Genomic DNA, 15,747 nt, shown 5'->3' with positions numbered 1-15,747 from the left:
ACCTTTGTGGTAATCGTTACTGTGAATTATTCTACAATTTAAAAAAAAAAAAAAAAAAAAGGTTTCCCAGCTCTGATCATATGAACAAAATGCAAAGAAAATACAACCACCATTTTAGAAGGCATTTAAAAATAAACTTGGATTTTTATTAGACGCATAGGCTGTGTCTACAGTGTCTACACTACCTCCCTACTTCAAAGGGAGGATGGTAAGTAGGGTGTTGGGAGTTTATTAATGAAGTGCTGCGCTGCATATACCGCACTTCGTTGTGCAAATTCCCCCCCGCGGCAACTTCGAAGTGTTAAACTTTGAAGTGCCGGCTTGCATCTAGCCGCGGCTCACCCGCTAATACTTTGAAGTGCCTGGACAACTTTGAAGTCCCTTTACTCCTCCCAAAATTTTGAGGAGTAAAAGGACTTCGAAGTTGCCCTAGCGCTTCGAAGTACTGGCGGGTGAGCCGTGGCTAGACGCGAGCCGGCACTTCAAAGTTGCTGCGGGGGGGAATTTGCTTAACAAAGTGCTGCATATGCAGCGCAGCACTTCATTAATAAACTCCCAACACTCTACTTACCATCCTCCCTTTGAAGTAGGGAGGTAGTGTAGACACTGCCATAAAGCACTACACATAAATAACAGACTAAATAATACTCCCCCAGTTGTACGAAGAATGCTCTACTGTAGGTATAAAAATCTGGCATAACTGATAAACTAATAGTTTGGGGTGCAGAACACTAATTTTTAGAAGATAAAGTACTCACTAATAAAAACAAATGCCCTAATTCTCTGGTAATATAATCCATTATATTACTTTGTGATTACTACAGCATCAATAATTGTCACTCTTGGCACACATGCTGGGAGTTACTGATCCCTGAGCTAGACAAAGAAGCTGTGTCTACACGTGCACGCGACTTCGAAGTAGCGGCACTAACATCGAAATAGCGCCCGTTGTGGCTACACGCGTCGGGCGCTATTTCGAAGTTAACTTCGACGTTAGGCGGTGAGACGTCGAAGTTGCTAACCTCATGAGGGGATCGGAATAGCGCCCTACTTCGACGTTCAACGTCGAAGTAGGGGCCGTGTAGACGATCCGCATCCTGCAACGTCGAAATTGTGGGGTCCTCCATGGCAGCCATCAGCTGGGGGGTTGAGAGACGCTGTCTCTCCAGCCAGTGCGGGGCTCTATGGTCACCGTGTGCAGCAGCCCTTAGGCCAGGGCTTCTGGCTGCTGCTGCTGCAGCGGGGGATTCATGCTGCATGCACAGGGTCTGCAACTCGTTGTCGGCTCTGTGTATCTTGTGCTGTTTAGTGCGTGTGTGTCTGGGAGGGGCCCTTTAAGGGAGCGGCTGGCTGTTGAGTCCGCCCTGTGACCCTGTCTGCAGCTGTGCCTGGCATCCCTATTTCGATGTGTGCTACTTTGACGTGTAGACGTTCCCTCGCTGCGCCTATTTCGATGTGGTGCTGCGCAACGTCGATGTTGAACATCGACGTTGCCAGCCCTGGAGGACGTGTAGACGTTATTCATCGAAATAGCCTATTTCGATGTCACCACATCGAAATAGGCTACTTCGATGTAGGCTTCAAGTGTAGACGTAGCCAGACACAGGTAGGCCGGCCAGCATTATGGTGTAGGTGTGCTGCAGGCAGGGCTGGATCATTTGTGGCTTCAGGGCCATCTAAGTGGAACTGGGCAGAGCAATAAATATCCAGGAGCAATGAATCCCCTTCCACCTGGGCTGGGGCAATTAAGTTTTTTTAATTGTTCAAATTCTGCAATGGGTGGGACTGGCAAAGTGCTTTGTTGGGGAGGGCAAGGAGGGAGGGAGCTTGGGGTGAGAGGGGTGTGGAGAAATGAAAGGGGATGAGGAGGGATGTGGTGAAGGGATGAGAGAAGGTACTGGAAGGATAGGTCTCAAGGTTTTCTCTCTCAACACTTGTCAATCGATGGCAGAGTACATTTGCCTGGTGAGAACAGGGCTCAGGATTGGTCCCTTCACTCCTAGAGTTATTGGGTCTACTGATGTGGCACCATCATGATACCTCAGTGGGACATGTTGCCTTGTTGGTTCCATGAGCTGTATGGGTGTTGTTGTTAAAGCAGCAGCCAGCCTGTATTCTACTGACAGGATCCATCTCTTAGCAATTCTTACACATTGTCTGAGGGGCTTACTGCTGTTGAAACAGTCTGCATCTTCACAAAACTGAAAAGCACTTTGTAGCACTTTAAAGACTAATAAAGTAATTTATTAAGTGATGAGCTTTTGTGGGGCAGACCCACTTCTTCAGATCTTGAAATAGTGCTGTTTCCAGATGGATTTCCAGGTCTGAGAAGTGGGTCTGCCCCACAAAAGCTCATCACCTAATAAATTATTTTGTTAGTCTTTAAAGAGCTACATGACTGCTTTTTGGTGTTGTTGAAACAATAAACATAGGAAGGACTCAAGCTTGTTTGTATGAAGAAGTGAGAACGAGGTGGCAACTTTTGCAGTCTGATTCTAGCCATTTCCTTCTTGTCAAGAGGCAAATGCCAGGTGAGGGTAAGGCCTGAAACCTGGTTTTGTTGTGTGAAGAAAGGCCAGAGATTTCTCAGTTAGCTTTAGCTGGTGCTTGCCATTTTGTATTCCCCAGGATCACTGAAAGGGCTTTGGGGCTTTGGGGGTCTTCTCCCCGCATGTCAGCTATCAGAATGTATAAAAACCTGCAACTAACATTTTTTATTCCCAAATATAGTGCTTGGGAACCCTTCTGCCAAAAGGAGTCGGCAGCACCCAGGACCAGGTTCAACATCTAGGGGTTCCTTTTCATCCATGTCACATGGAACTGGCTCGAGCCCCACCCAATAGCCTCAGAAGTTCACACACCCCTGGGCGCCTCAGAGAGGCAATGCTTCCTCACTCGCAAGCACAGAGTCTGAGTGCAGAAAAGAAAATTTTAACGAAAGAGGAAGAAAAGTCAGTTGGCATAAGCTTGGGAAAATACCACACCCAAAGTTCATAACCAACCCTCAAGTAACTGTCCCAGCTCAAACGGATTGAGCAGCGTCCTTTGCCTCTCAGGCTCACCAGTCCAATATTGTGAGGGTCCAATCCACACACCCAAACTTTCTCCATATCCCGCTTCAAATGCCCCACTTACAACTCTGTCCAGTCCATGCAGGTGCTGACACTTCACCCTGATGCATTCCTTCATTGAGCCTGAGGCAATGCCACCTTTGTGCTGGTCCGGCATTCTTCTTGCCCCTGCCAGCTGTTCCACCGGCCACCCACTGGTTGCTCCTACCAGCCACCCTGCTGGCTGCCTGCCAGTTGCTCCTGCCCACTGCCCTGCTGACCAGCTGCTAGTCACTCCTGCCCACCACCTGCTGCTTCTCTCACCAGCCACCTGTCTGCTGTACTCTGCTGGCCATTTGCCTGCTGTCTTGTGGATTTTGCTCTATGCAAAATCCTGTGATTTCAGCTCTGTGGCATTCAGCTCTAGGCCTAACAGCATTCCAGTACCCACCAAGGTGGATTCTCACAAAATAACTACAGACCCAGCTTTAGGTGTATCTTTGAACAGCGAGGAGAAAGGGACACTAATCAAACCAGCCTTATGGCTATATGGCCAAAAAGCTCCCCACCAGCCAATGCCAATACTTCTCCACTTCATCCTCACAATGGTGGAGGGAGCCCTGTATGACCCATATCTTACACAGCAGTGATGACCGCCCTACTTCCCCACAACAACTTCAAGCATTGGTGAGACTCCACAATTCTTACACTGAGCGAAAGCATAAATTGTGACTTTATGACCACATGATGTTTACAACAGATGAAAGCTCATTGCTTCACCTGCTATTCATCAGTCTTTGTTTATGAGGCATTACATATGTGCACCTTTGAATTTTCATGCAAATGATGTCTAAAGGGCACATTCCCCAAATCCTTCAGCAGTATTGAGCTCTTGCCGGCACATTCCTTACACTTGTAATTAATTACCTTCTGCATTGGCATTGGCATTGGCCTTGTATTAAGGTTGTAAGCTCAATCCTTGAGGAAACCATTTAGTGGTCTGGGGCAAATAGATTAACAAAAAAACAAAACAAAAAACTGTCAGGGATGGTGCTTGGTCCTGCCAAAAGGGCAGGGGACTGGATTTGATGACCTCTTGAGCTCCCTTCCAGTTTTACGAGATATGTATGTATATTTCCATAGGCATCTAGACATAGGCAACAAGGTATCTCTGGCACATAGTACAAAACATGCTCACTTTTGTTGAGAAAGAATTGCAGAAAAGAGGAAGGCTTTTTCAAAAATGATTTATTGGGGTTTGGGGATTTGATTGGAAGGGGCCAAGCATGCAGTAAGGGGATGGAAGACAGGAAGGAGATAGTGGAAAGAGGGCAGAGCCCAGGCAGGGCCTGTGGAAGGACCTGCCTCCCCAACTTAAAGCTTCACGCACAGCCCATGCATGCACCCCCTGCTTTGTCTCCTGCAGCTGCAGCAGCCATGGACAGGCACATTTCACCTGTCCCCAAGATGCTGTGTTGAGAGAGGGCTGGGGTTGCCCCCTCTTCCCACACAGCCTTCATGTTGAAACCCTCATCCCGGAACAATGATTTAAATGAGGAAAAGCAAAACTAATTGAGGTAAGGATCCAAGCAATGCCTGCTAAAGAAGACTGGGCACTGCTGAATGCAGGCCTAGGTCAATTCCCGATAGGCAATTCTAGCCACACCATTTCCGTAGCTAGAACTGATGTATCAGGATCAACTTTCTTCCCTGGTGTAGATTGGGATTCTTTGGGCTTGTGCCGATGGTCCCTTACTCCATGTGTGAGCACAGAGTACCAGGGTAGGCAGCAAAGCCCTGAGAGATCCATTTTGCTGCGTCTTTACATGTGCCGCAAAATCAGTCCCTGGAAGATCGATCGCGGCGCGCCAACCTCCCCCTCGGCCCCCTGTAAGTAAGTATAGACATACCCTAAACAAATGCTTGCAAATGAAAGTACAGGATTTAACTAGTCTGGAAACCTCCTAATTCTGTTCTTAGCTTCTTAGGAAAGATTTTTTGTAACAGTCAAATTCCAAAACACTTTATTGCCAGACAAAGTATATTTATGTTGTATTATTCTTGCTTACGTACTAAGATAAAAATTCAGTAATTTACTATCAATGTCCAAGTTAGTATAATTTAGTGAGGTTTGTTGTATGAAAAAATATAATTATGATAATGTTTCAATCTTACATTTTCAATTTATAGACTATCCAGCATTAATACTAAATGTATTATTCTTGGGTTAAAATTGAAGTACACACTGAAATAAGACACAGAGCTGTGCTATTTATCTTATTTTTAAAAAATAGTGACATTCCAATTTTTTTTAATACATATGTGTAGGACACTTTGAGCCTTATCTTGCTTTCGAATGTTCACTATCCTAAATATTTTTGTACAAATATATAATACATTTTGGAAATTAACCAGTTATTCATTACTCCTTATTTTTACATGTTTGTTTCACCATGAGGCAGGTTATTTCCTTTATTTTGCTTGTTGCTTCTGTATGTTCACCACCATTTGCTCTAGTTAAATTCCAGTAAGAAATGTCTAGAGTGGACTCTGCTTAAGATTGTAAGATCCAAGGCTTTTTTCTGGAAGAATGCACTGGAAGGGAGGCAGCTTTTTTTCCACTGGAACACCAGAAAAGTTTTCACTGCTAGTCTCCTAGCAGTGTGAGGTCCAGGGCAGGAGCCCCTGCTGGTCCCACAGCAATGCAGGGAGTGGGGCGGTAAAACTGACCACCCTAACCCCTATGAGGAATCATCAGACTTGAGTCCCAATACCTTTTTCTGTAGAAAAAAAGGACTAAGGACGAGGCACAATATTCCACCTCTTCCACGTTTTTAGTGTTTTTCAAATCCGCACACTTGGGTGCGCAGGGCCGGGCACCTCTCCAGGGTCTGATGGACGGGGGGGGGGGGGGGGGGTGGATGCTCAGCCGCGTCCGAAAACCGGGACTCTTTAACCTGTCCCGTGTTGGCCACCCACCACGGGCGCACCCGGCACCCGAGGATGCACTTTGCATGGTACAGGCCCGCGAAGGGGGTAAGCAGTGGCACGTGGCCCCCACCGGCACGAGGCCTCCCCCCGTGCCAGCTCCCTGCAGCCTGGCGCCCTGACGCCCCGCTCGCAGCCCTAGCAGACCCAGAGCACAAGAAGTCCTGTGGCCCCGATAGACTGACAGCTGTTGCGGAGCACAAGCTTTCGTGGGCAAAGACCCGCTTCGTCAGATGTCTATGAGGTGCCACAGGACTTACTGTTGTTCTCGAAGACAACACGAACACGGCTCCCTCCCCGATCCCTGATACGAACAGACGGAGACGCTCCCGGGCGGCCTACCAACGCCCCGCCCCCTCACCAGCGCGACCACGCCCACCCGGCTCGCGCCGAGCTCAGCCCCTCCGCCTCTGCGTCTGCTCCAGTACCGATCCGCAGTCGACCATCCCTCACCCCGCCTCCTCCCCTTCAGGGCGCTTTGGCCCCGCCCCCCTGCGGTGCCCGGAGGGAGCCGCTGCTCAGCCTTGCCGCCCCTCGCCGGGGTTCCGAACGGGACTTGCCGGAAGGGTTCTCTTTCCGGTCCGCCGCAGCAGTTCTCTTCCGGTTCGCTGTCGCCCATCATGGCGGCGGCCCCTGCGCTGAGCGGGCTTTGAGCTCCGCGGAGGCTCTTAGTACCGCCTTCCCTCCCCGTTCCTCATTGCCGGAGCTCGGCCCCGCGCGCCGGGCGGGAGGGAGCCGCCGCGGGGTCCCTGTGGCTGGTCTGGTCCCGGGGGGGGGAGGGAAGTCGGGGCCCGCGCGCGCTTCTTGCCTGGGGTGACGCGCTGCTGCCCCCATGGCGCCGGTGCAGTTGGAGAGCAACCAGCTGGTCCCGGCTGGCGGCGGCCCTGCCTCGGCCCCGGGCCCTCCGGCACCTGGTACCGCTACGGCGGCGGCCAGCCCCGGCTACCGGCTCAGCACCCTAATCGACTTTCTGCTGCACCGGACCTACGCGGAGCTGACGGTGTTGGCGGACCTGTGAGTGCCGCGCTCGGCGCCCCACTCCCAGCCCCTGGGGAGGGGGGGAGGTGGCTGGGTGTCCAGAGGTGTCCCTGCCCGAAGCCTCCACCTCAGGGGAGTTAGCTCCTACGTGGCTTTATACCTCCTCTTGGTTCAATTCCATCCTCTAGTAAATGTTTGTGGGAATCAGTCAAATGATCTAAAAGCTGGAAAGCAGAGGACAAGCTTGAAGATAGTTTTGTTTGGGAAGGATTTAAAATTCTAATTTCTCACTTAAGCTCTTTAATATTAAAACATACATGATGATAAAGTATATCTTGTTTCTTTCTCTTGGTGGTGGCTGCAGTGTTTTGTATGAAAATGCAGTGAAGGAATTTAAATCTAAGCAATTTGTTTAATTTAGTCTCTAAACTACTTCTCATCTTTTGAGTTATTAATTTCACAGTGTGAAGTAGGTGGACATATGGAAAAGAACATATTGGGCCAAGGGGAAAAGCACCCCTAATTCTGTTCTGAACTATTGTATCTGATTATGAAAATTATATTTCCATCATTGGCATACTCTCATGTGATGCCCAGCCACCTGAGAATTTCAGCTAGTTTTGGAGATGCACATCTGTGGGTTTTCTGTCATTTTATAAATCCTATCTGAAGACTTATAATCTGTAAAGAAAATAAAAAACTTGGTTCATTGTCTAGTGTTGTTCATTTAAGTTTTAGGGTTTTCACAGTATAATGCACTCAGTATATCTGCTACTAGCATCTTGAATTGCTCTCTCACAGTCAAATATATTACCAAAATATTTGCACAATACACACTGTGTACTGGGATATGATGGCAAATATGTAATTTAAGTCAAAAAAGTCACATACAACAGAGCTTGAGCAATATGTTGGGCAGTAGATTCACTGTTGATCTATAGACTTTCCAGAATTACTATCAAATGTGAATGGCCTGGATTTTCAGCATTTGCCCTATGTTCTGGACATTTGGCTAATATGGGGGCTCCTCATCTCTATAAAATATCCTTAATTTTGCGGGAAGGTCTCCCTTACAATTAACTGTCACAAAGAATGGATGTTTCCACTACAATGCAAAAAAAATGTAGGTTCCAAGCCAAAGAACATTTCCTGCCCTGAGAAGCTTACCATCTGAGCATGACATGAGACAACACACACTCATAAATATGTGAAAGGAGCTCAACTAAGAGACACTGTTGGTCAGCATGATAGTCTGTGGTCTTTGCACGTTAGCGGCTTAGTCATTGAAAGCTTTTTGTAAGCATCATGACAAAAAAAATTTTTTTTTTTTGAGGAGGAATTTGGAGGTGGATAATGAGAGCTTTGTGAATATATATGGGCACTTCCTTGCCATTAATTTTGTATCATTTGTGCCAAAAATTATATTTGTCTATTCAGTAGCCTATGTGAAATGAATGAGTTAGTTTTTGTCCTGTCTTCTGGAGGACTGTCAAAGACCTACAATGAGGGGGGAGTCTTAGAAGTACTTATTGCTTCCTGTATTGTCTAGCTTAGCAGTGAGGCAACAGTCTTATCTTTCAAGTTAATTCTTTTAATGATAGTTTTAAGGGCCTAGTAGTGGATATCATGCTGGTGCTGCCTGTTTTTGACTGTTGTGTATATATAAGTAGACAACTCTTATTTCTAGGGCTATCAAAGTAGCACTTTTTGAACAGTGAAATTTGATCAATTTAGTTATATGAATATGAAAAAGTGCTACCCAACTTATTGAAACACACTTTCCAAAGTGTGTAGATTATTCCTGGTAGAATAGTAGCTCTTAAATTTAATTGTTACCTTATAAGAGTTTACTGGATGAAGATTAATTTATACCTAAATATCTATATGTTTGTAATGTATTATCATTTATTAATGCTTTTTTTGTTTTTAATAGACTACCAAGAAAGACTGATATGGAAAGGTGAGTCACAACAAGAGTGGAATATTAATGCATGCTTAAATTTAACATTAAGGTGAGTGTGGGGTCATTGAAATAAAATACTTTCTCTTACTTCAAGATATGTCTGAATTTAAAAACCAGCCAAACAACTTTTGAAATGATTTCTTCATTGGGTTGTCCTTGTGTGACTATACAGAAGTAGCGTTTTTTGACAGCAATCACTACATTAATTTGAAACTGCTTATGATTGTTGGATTTTGTTGCTAATGTGCTTCTGAAATCCCCAGCAAGAACTGCACAGTTCAGCTGAGGGATTTCCCTTTTTTGTGGGCAGTAACAGGCCATTAGAACTTGGATGATGGGAATGCCTTATCTGGTATTGATTCTAAGGGGAAAGAGAATAATAACCTGAACAAATGCAGCTGTACTACTGGTAGGTCTTCTTTCTCAATACAGGACTAGTACCTGAAAAATATATATAGAATAAAACCTCCTTGCTTCCTCTGTATAATAAGAGAGTCACCTTTCCCTTCTTAAACAACAGTTAAAGAAGCTTTGTTTTATGGTTGTTGAACCTGCTTTGTACACTTCAGAAATATGTAGAATAGATTGGTAGAAAACAAAGAACTTGGTTTCTCTTCAGGTTTAAGATAATCTCTCCTTCTACTGAGATTGAAGTACTTAGTGTGCTTATTTTGAAGGTTTGAGTTGCTTCTGTGAAACTTGCCAGAAAAGTGTAATGTGGCTTCTTTGCTATCGAATTAACTCTTTCTTATTTTAGTTTGAAGACACACAGGTCATACAAACCCAATAATTCTACTGATAATTAGAATTAATGTTGTGTATCAAGGTAAGCATGTATTTTGCCTAATAGAGCATAGATTTCAGTTTTTTAAAACATATTTTCAGGGGGGTTTAAGATGTTCTACTGCCAGATCCTGGTTTTGAGTCAGTAAAATTGGTATGTTTTCTTGAGACTTTTCTCTTCACTCTTGCAGTCATGCTGCATGCCCAATATTTCCCCCTGCCTCATTTTTAATGTTCTGTGATTCTTATGATTGTTACTCCATTTACTATAGACGAGGACCTTCAACCTGTATCTTTAGCCCCATGGCTGTTCTGGACATGGGAAGGGGAGTGGAATTTGCGGCTGTTGTGGCATTTGTCAGTTTAATTGGAACTTGCATTGTGAGGCTCACAAGGTCACGCTGGTCAATAGACTGAATCAGCTTGGATCTCTTTCGTTAACAATGGGGAAGGGGGAAGGATGAAAAAATGTTGAATGCTTACAAAGATGCACAAGCAATCTGTGGTGTCTGAAATAGAATTGTGATGCTTGAATCAATATGTAGTATGCTGCCGTGTGATTTAGATTATGCTTTTTTTGTTTTTGTGTGACGCCATTTGGTGAAGTGGTTCTCTAGCTCTTTAATGTTGTCTACAGTTGCTGTAAGGGATGTTCCTTAATTAATCAACTCACTCTGTTGCTCCTGCATATGAGAGCTACCATAGCATCAGTAACGATGCAGAGAAATTTAATAGCTTCAGACTCCAGAAGCACCTCTTAAAGGAATACTGTCAGCTTGAAAGATGCTGTCTTGGTGATGCGCAGTATACACCCATCAGTGATGAAGGCTTGATACCTGGCAGGTTTAAACTCTAATTAAAATCTGTGTTAAATTTAAGTCCCGTGCTAGATTATTCTTAGGAAAATCTTTGTTAAGCAATGATTCTAGGAAATTATGTATCCTGATATTTTAGGATTGTTTTTTTTAAAGACATGCATATATGCAAAGGATACCACTAATACTAGATTATAACTGCTTCATATAGATAAGAGTAAATTACTTTTAATTTTACATACAATAATCCAAAACAGCAGTTGAATAGGGAACTGCCTTGATAATGTGGTGCAGTGATACTTAGAACTCATTTGTACCGCAGAGGAAAAGAACATGGGTTTGGCTTTTGATAACAAGTAACTCGTTCATTCTCACCATTTGTAAATCCTGTTTCCTTATTTGTTCTCCAGTGACATAGAAGTAATCTATATTTTTGATCTAAGTGGATTAATGATTGTTATACATACAGTAGACCCCCAAGTTACAGGAAGGTTGCATTCCTGGGCAGCCTTGCCTATCTCAAATTTTGCACAGGTCTTGAGGAGCTGGCTCCCCTCCGCTGGTGTGAGCTGTGAAACTGACCAGCACATCACTGCTTGGTTCCCAGCTCCCCCCTGCTCCCAGAGATCAGGCAGCTGACCAGTGCATCAGTCAGGCTTTCTGCTGCCACCCCTGACAGGAGCCACCATACTGACCAGCACAGCAGCTGGTCAGTTTCCCCACTCCTCTGAATAGTGGGGAGCTGGTGCTGGGGAGCAGCAGGGAGGCAGAAAACTGACCAGGTGCTGCTGATCCTGGCTCCCTGGGCTGAGGGTTCCACCACCGCAGCAGCAGCAGCATCCCCCCTGGCTTCCCCCAGATGGGGGAAGCAGGTGGCTGGAGCCCAGGATTTTGACATTTGGGTTAATATGATTAACGTGTATGTTGAAATCACTTAAAGTGGGAATTTACTGTATGAACAAACATCTGTGGTCAGGAAAATTCCATAATACAACATAGTCTGTTTGCCAGCTGAGAGGTTCAAGTGTATTAAAAGAAAATTCTTGTTCAGATAGTTGGATAAACATTCAGTGATCCAAAATAATTGCAGTATTTTTAGTCAGCAAATGAGTGTTGTCTCAACAGTAGTTATTTTAATTTGCAATAAGGGCCCTGTCTACGTAGGATGATTGCAAGAATCTACTCTTCAAATTAAAAAGCAAACTTTTGAAGTTGGTTTGTGGATAAGGTTTTAATAATTATAAATTAATATTAAGTTGCAACGACAACTTTAAAATACTGACCTTGTCTTAATGGCAAGACAGTTATTTCACCTCCTAGTTTACTCTTAGTCTACCTTCTAGAGAATTTTTAATACTTGCTAAATATCCCTTCACATAGAGGAGCAGGCTTTTTAGTGATCTCTTCTAGGTAGTGATCAGAAAATTTTTAGGTTTATATATTCTCCTTTCATACTTATTTCATAGAGGCTTTCCACTAGCTTTTTAAAGCCCCATCTTCATCAAGCAACATGTCTCTTAATGCAGCCAAATGCAAGCTCTTATATCTAGGAACAGAGTGTAAGTCACATTTACATGATGGGGAACTGTATCCTGGAATGCCGTAGCTTTGTAAAGGATTTTTAAGGGGAATAATGGAAAGGGCAGTGATGGAAAACCAGTTTTTTGTTTGTTTTTTTTTTAACTCATTCAGTGCTCTAGCTTAAGGGTTCTCTAACTCCCTGTTGATAACATAAATTACTATATGACCTCAGGAGAGTGAACTGAAGCCAGAACACATTCAAGTCCTGCTGTCCTGTGAGGTGCCTGTAACTTGAGCCTTGCCACCCCGAACTATAGCCCTTGGGCTTTGACTTTGGCTTTGGGTGTTGGGTCATGGGTTTCAGTCCTGGATCCTAGCAATTCTATTGCTAGTCCTGGCAACCCTATTAAAGCAAGGTTGTGATTTACTTTAGGGTCCCTACCCTCAGTTTGTGAAATGCTGCTCCAGCTAGTGGGAGCCTTGATAAATTGGGGACTACCTATTACTATTAAAAGTAATAGTAGCAGGGGAGTGGTATTGGACATGATTAAGATTATTATTACAGTACGATGTCCTGTTCTGGTGCTAACTCTTCAGAAAGGATGTTGGAAAAATTTAAGAAGGTTTAAAAAAGCATTACCAAAAGGATTTGCAGTCTAGAAAAGCTCACTATAGTGAGATTTAAGGGGCTCAGACTTCTGTAGCATGGACTAAATAGATTGAAGTGACTAGAAGGCTCTTTAAGCTAGTATAAGGATTGGCAAACAAAATAGCAAGAAGATCCATTTTTTCCAATTTGGTTAAAAAAATCAATAATTCAAGAGCTCCAATGCATGTGAGTGCGAGACAGTCCTTAAAAACTATGGTTGATGTTATTTATTATAACCCCTCTTTAAAGGACAGCCCATGCACAATGATTTGGAATGCATACATGTTTACTGCAGGATGGTCACAAACTTTTTACATGTTCTATTTCCTCGCATTTTACATGTGTTTGTGCGTGTGTGTGTTGTACCACTGTCTTCCTGGCTTTCACTCCTGAACCATCTTCTCTAGAGGATGCTAGGGGGATTTATCCAATGTTCCGAGATCACATATCGTTTGCTATTTAGATATGAGTTGTTCATTTTGGGGCTTTTAGACATTTACCATTTATTGAAAATAATCAAGAGGGCCTTTTTTTTTTTTCTCCACTTTGCAGTTAGTGTAAGGAGCCACAAAGAAGTCCTTAAAGAGGCTCATGCAGCTCCAGATCTGCAGGTTGCCAACCTGTGAATGAGTAGGAAGAAACGATAAGAACTTCTGGTTGGAAACTGAAACTAGAAAATTTCAGATTAAAAACAAAACGTAAAATTTTAAATGTAATTGTTAAGACAAGTTGCCCATGGATGTGGTGGTTTCTCCATCACTCGAAGTCTTACGAATCATGATATATTTCTAAAATGCATTTGTTAGTACCAACAGACAGTGTTGGCTTGTTGAAGAAATTATTTGACGAAATTATGTGTCCTGTGTTTTGCGGGCGGTCAGACAGACTAGGTGATAACAGTCCCTTCTGGCCTTAAATTTATATCTCTTTATTGACTAAAAATCACAATTTGTTTTTTGGAAATTGCTTAATGTAGCATAAACTTTGTCTTTTCAGCAGCATTTACAGCAAAAACTGTAAATCCAAAGTAACTCCTTTGAAATCAATAGGTTCTGACCAAATTATATGACATTAGACACTTCCCATGTCCTAGGTAGCATTTTACAGACTGGAATGAAAGTGTTAGTTGAGATCCAAGCATGACTCACTTGCTCTCTTATTTGGTGTGGGGAAGAGTGCATGGTGCTGTGGATAGAGACAGTAGCATTCAAGCAGTAGTGAACAGATATTTTTTATTTTTTAGCAGTGGTTTAAAATAGTGAGGGTAAAGGAAAGAAAATTGGGCGTGCAGCATTTCTGCAAGCAGAGAGCGGAAAGACAAGTCTCAGGAAGAAACTTGCATCTGTGCCACACCTAATGGATGAAAAGGTTAAACCATATGGGGAGGAGGGGAAATTGTACAACTGGAATTGATGCTGTATTATACAAAACATAAACTTGACTAGATTCAAGGGACTTTCTATGGAATTCTCTTTAGAAAACTGCCCTGCAACTAAACCATGCCTTTGTGAGCTTTTTAAGTATTGACTTGACTGTTGATTTGTTTTTACAGAAAAATAGAAATAGTGCAGTTTGCAAGCCGTACACGTCAACTGTTTGTTCGATTATTAGCCTTAGTAAAATGGGCTAACAATGCTGGGAAAGTGGAAAAATGTGCGGTAAGTTAGCAACCTAACTTGATATAAAATGACCTAAAAATTGTGGGTAGGCATTTAGTACCTTCTGAAGAGATTCTGAAATGCTCACATTAAAAAACCACTAACACAGCTATCTCTCTGTCATCATTTAAAAAAAGGCAGGTTACATAGGAAGATGTACGTAAGAGTTATACATTAAGTGACATGCTTTCCTCATTCTGTTCAATAATTGTAAGTTATAATTTCTGAACTGCTACACTCTGGTCACAATGGGGCTACGGTAATGTGGCATTTTGGAAGATGCTAATGAGGTGCTGCTATGAATATGCATAATGTAATTAGCATAACGGCAGCTGCTCGCTGTTTGAAAATGCTGGTTTTGAAATGCACGCTGCCCTTGTAGCTGGGGGCCTTTCAAAATGACCCCCTGATTTTGAAAGCCCCTTCTTCCCACATGAGTTTGGGAAGAAGGGGCTTTGGAAATTAGGGGGGTCGTTTCGAAAGGCTCCCAGCTACCTGGGTAGCATGCGTTTTGAAACGGACACTTTTGAATCCCACCCGGCTGCTGTTATGCTAATAAGGTGCTGTATATTCATAGCAGCGTCTCATTAGCATCTTCTGAAGTGCCACATTACCACAGCCCCTCTGAAAGGAGAGGCTAGTGTGGCCACAGCCCTAGTGTCACTAGGTCTCTAAGAGATGGTTACTCTCTTAAACTCATGAATAGGGAAGGTAGACATCAGGGTTGTACATCATGTTCAGTGCTTTATCAGGAGTGAAAACATTTAAAGGTTAGGTGATAGGGCGGAGGTGGGGGGCAGGAACATTGATCTCAGCACTAATATTGTTAATCTGCATTATGTAGGTACTGTGAGATAGTCAAGTCCTGCTCCTGGTTCCATATATTCAAAATCCAGGATGTTGCAAAAAGTCAGTTTATTGACAATCTAGTAGCTGTCCACAAGTGAACTGCTGCAAACATTTCGTAATGTGTAGGAGTGGAAACCTCTGCTGTGAAGTATGAGCTGAAATCAAATTATTCTCCTTAGCATTACATCCAAAATATTATCCACACAAAGTGGATGATATAGTATTGTTTATTGAATCAAAGAGTGCACTTCTCAGACCTGAAGAAGAGCTCTGTGTAAGTTCAAAAAAAAAAAAAGCTTCTCTCTCTCTCACCAGGGAAGAAGGTCCAATAAAAATACTACAGCACAAGTACACCCACACTACATCCAAAATACTTATGAATAAAATCCGCAAGGTCCTATTCACATTTTCCACATGGTCTGTGAAGAAGAGTCAAGAGAGCTACCACTCATGGAAGCTCTGTTCTCTGGAACTTGAGAATGTGCAAAGGCAG

General features: G+C 43.6%; 1 protein-coding gene across 2 annotated transcripts in view; it reads left to right on the top strand.

The window, feature by feature from the left end:
• The first annotated feature begins 6,666 nt into the window (after nt 1-6,666).
• MED14 (mediator complex subunit 14) overlaps nt 6,667-15,747 on the top strand; it is a 59,774-nt gene continuing 50,693 nt past the window's right edge. For both annotated transcript variants that reach the window (XM_074995003.1, XM_074995012.1), the window contains exons 1-3: nt 6,667-7,052; nt 8,950-8,976; nt 14,300-14,405. In XM_074995003.1, the coding sequence (XP_074851104.1) occupies nt 6,871-7,052; nt 8,950-8,976; nt 14,300-14,405 (315 nt within the window). In that variant the 5' untranslated portion in view covers nt 6,667-6,870. The remainder of the gene's footprint in view (nt 7,053-8,949; nt 8,977-14,299; nt 14,406-15,747) is intronic.

The sequence above is a fragment of the Carettochelys insculpta genome, chromosome 1 (genome assembly GCF_033958435.1).
Source record: "Carettochelys insculpta isolate YL-2023 chromosome 1, ASM3395843v1, whole genome shotgun sequence".
Classification (NCBI taxonomy): Eukaryota; Metazoa; Chordata; order Testudines; family Carettochelyidae; genus Carettochelys; species Carettochelys insculpta.
This window is presented reverse-complemented; position numbering and strand designations above follow the sequence as displayed.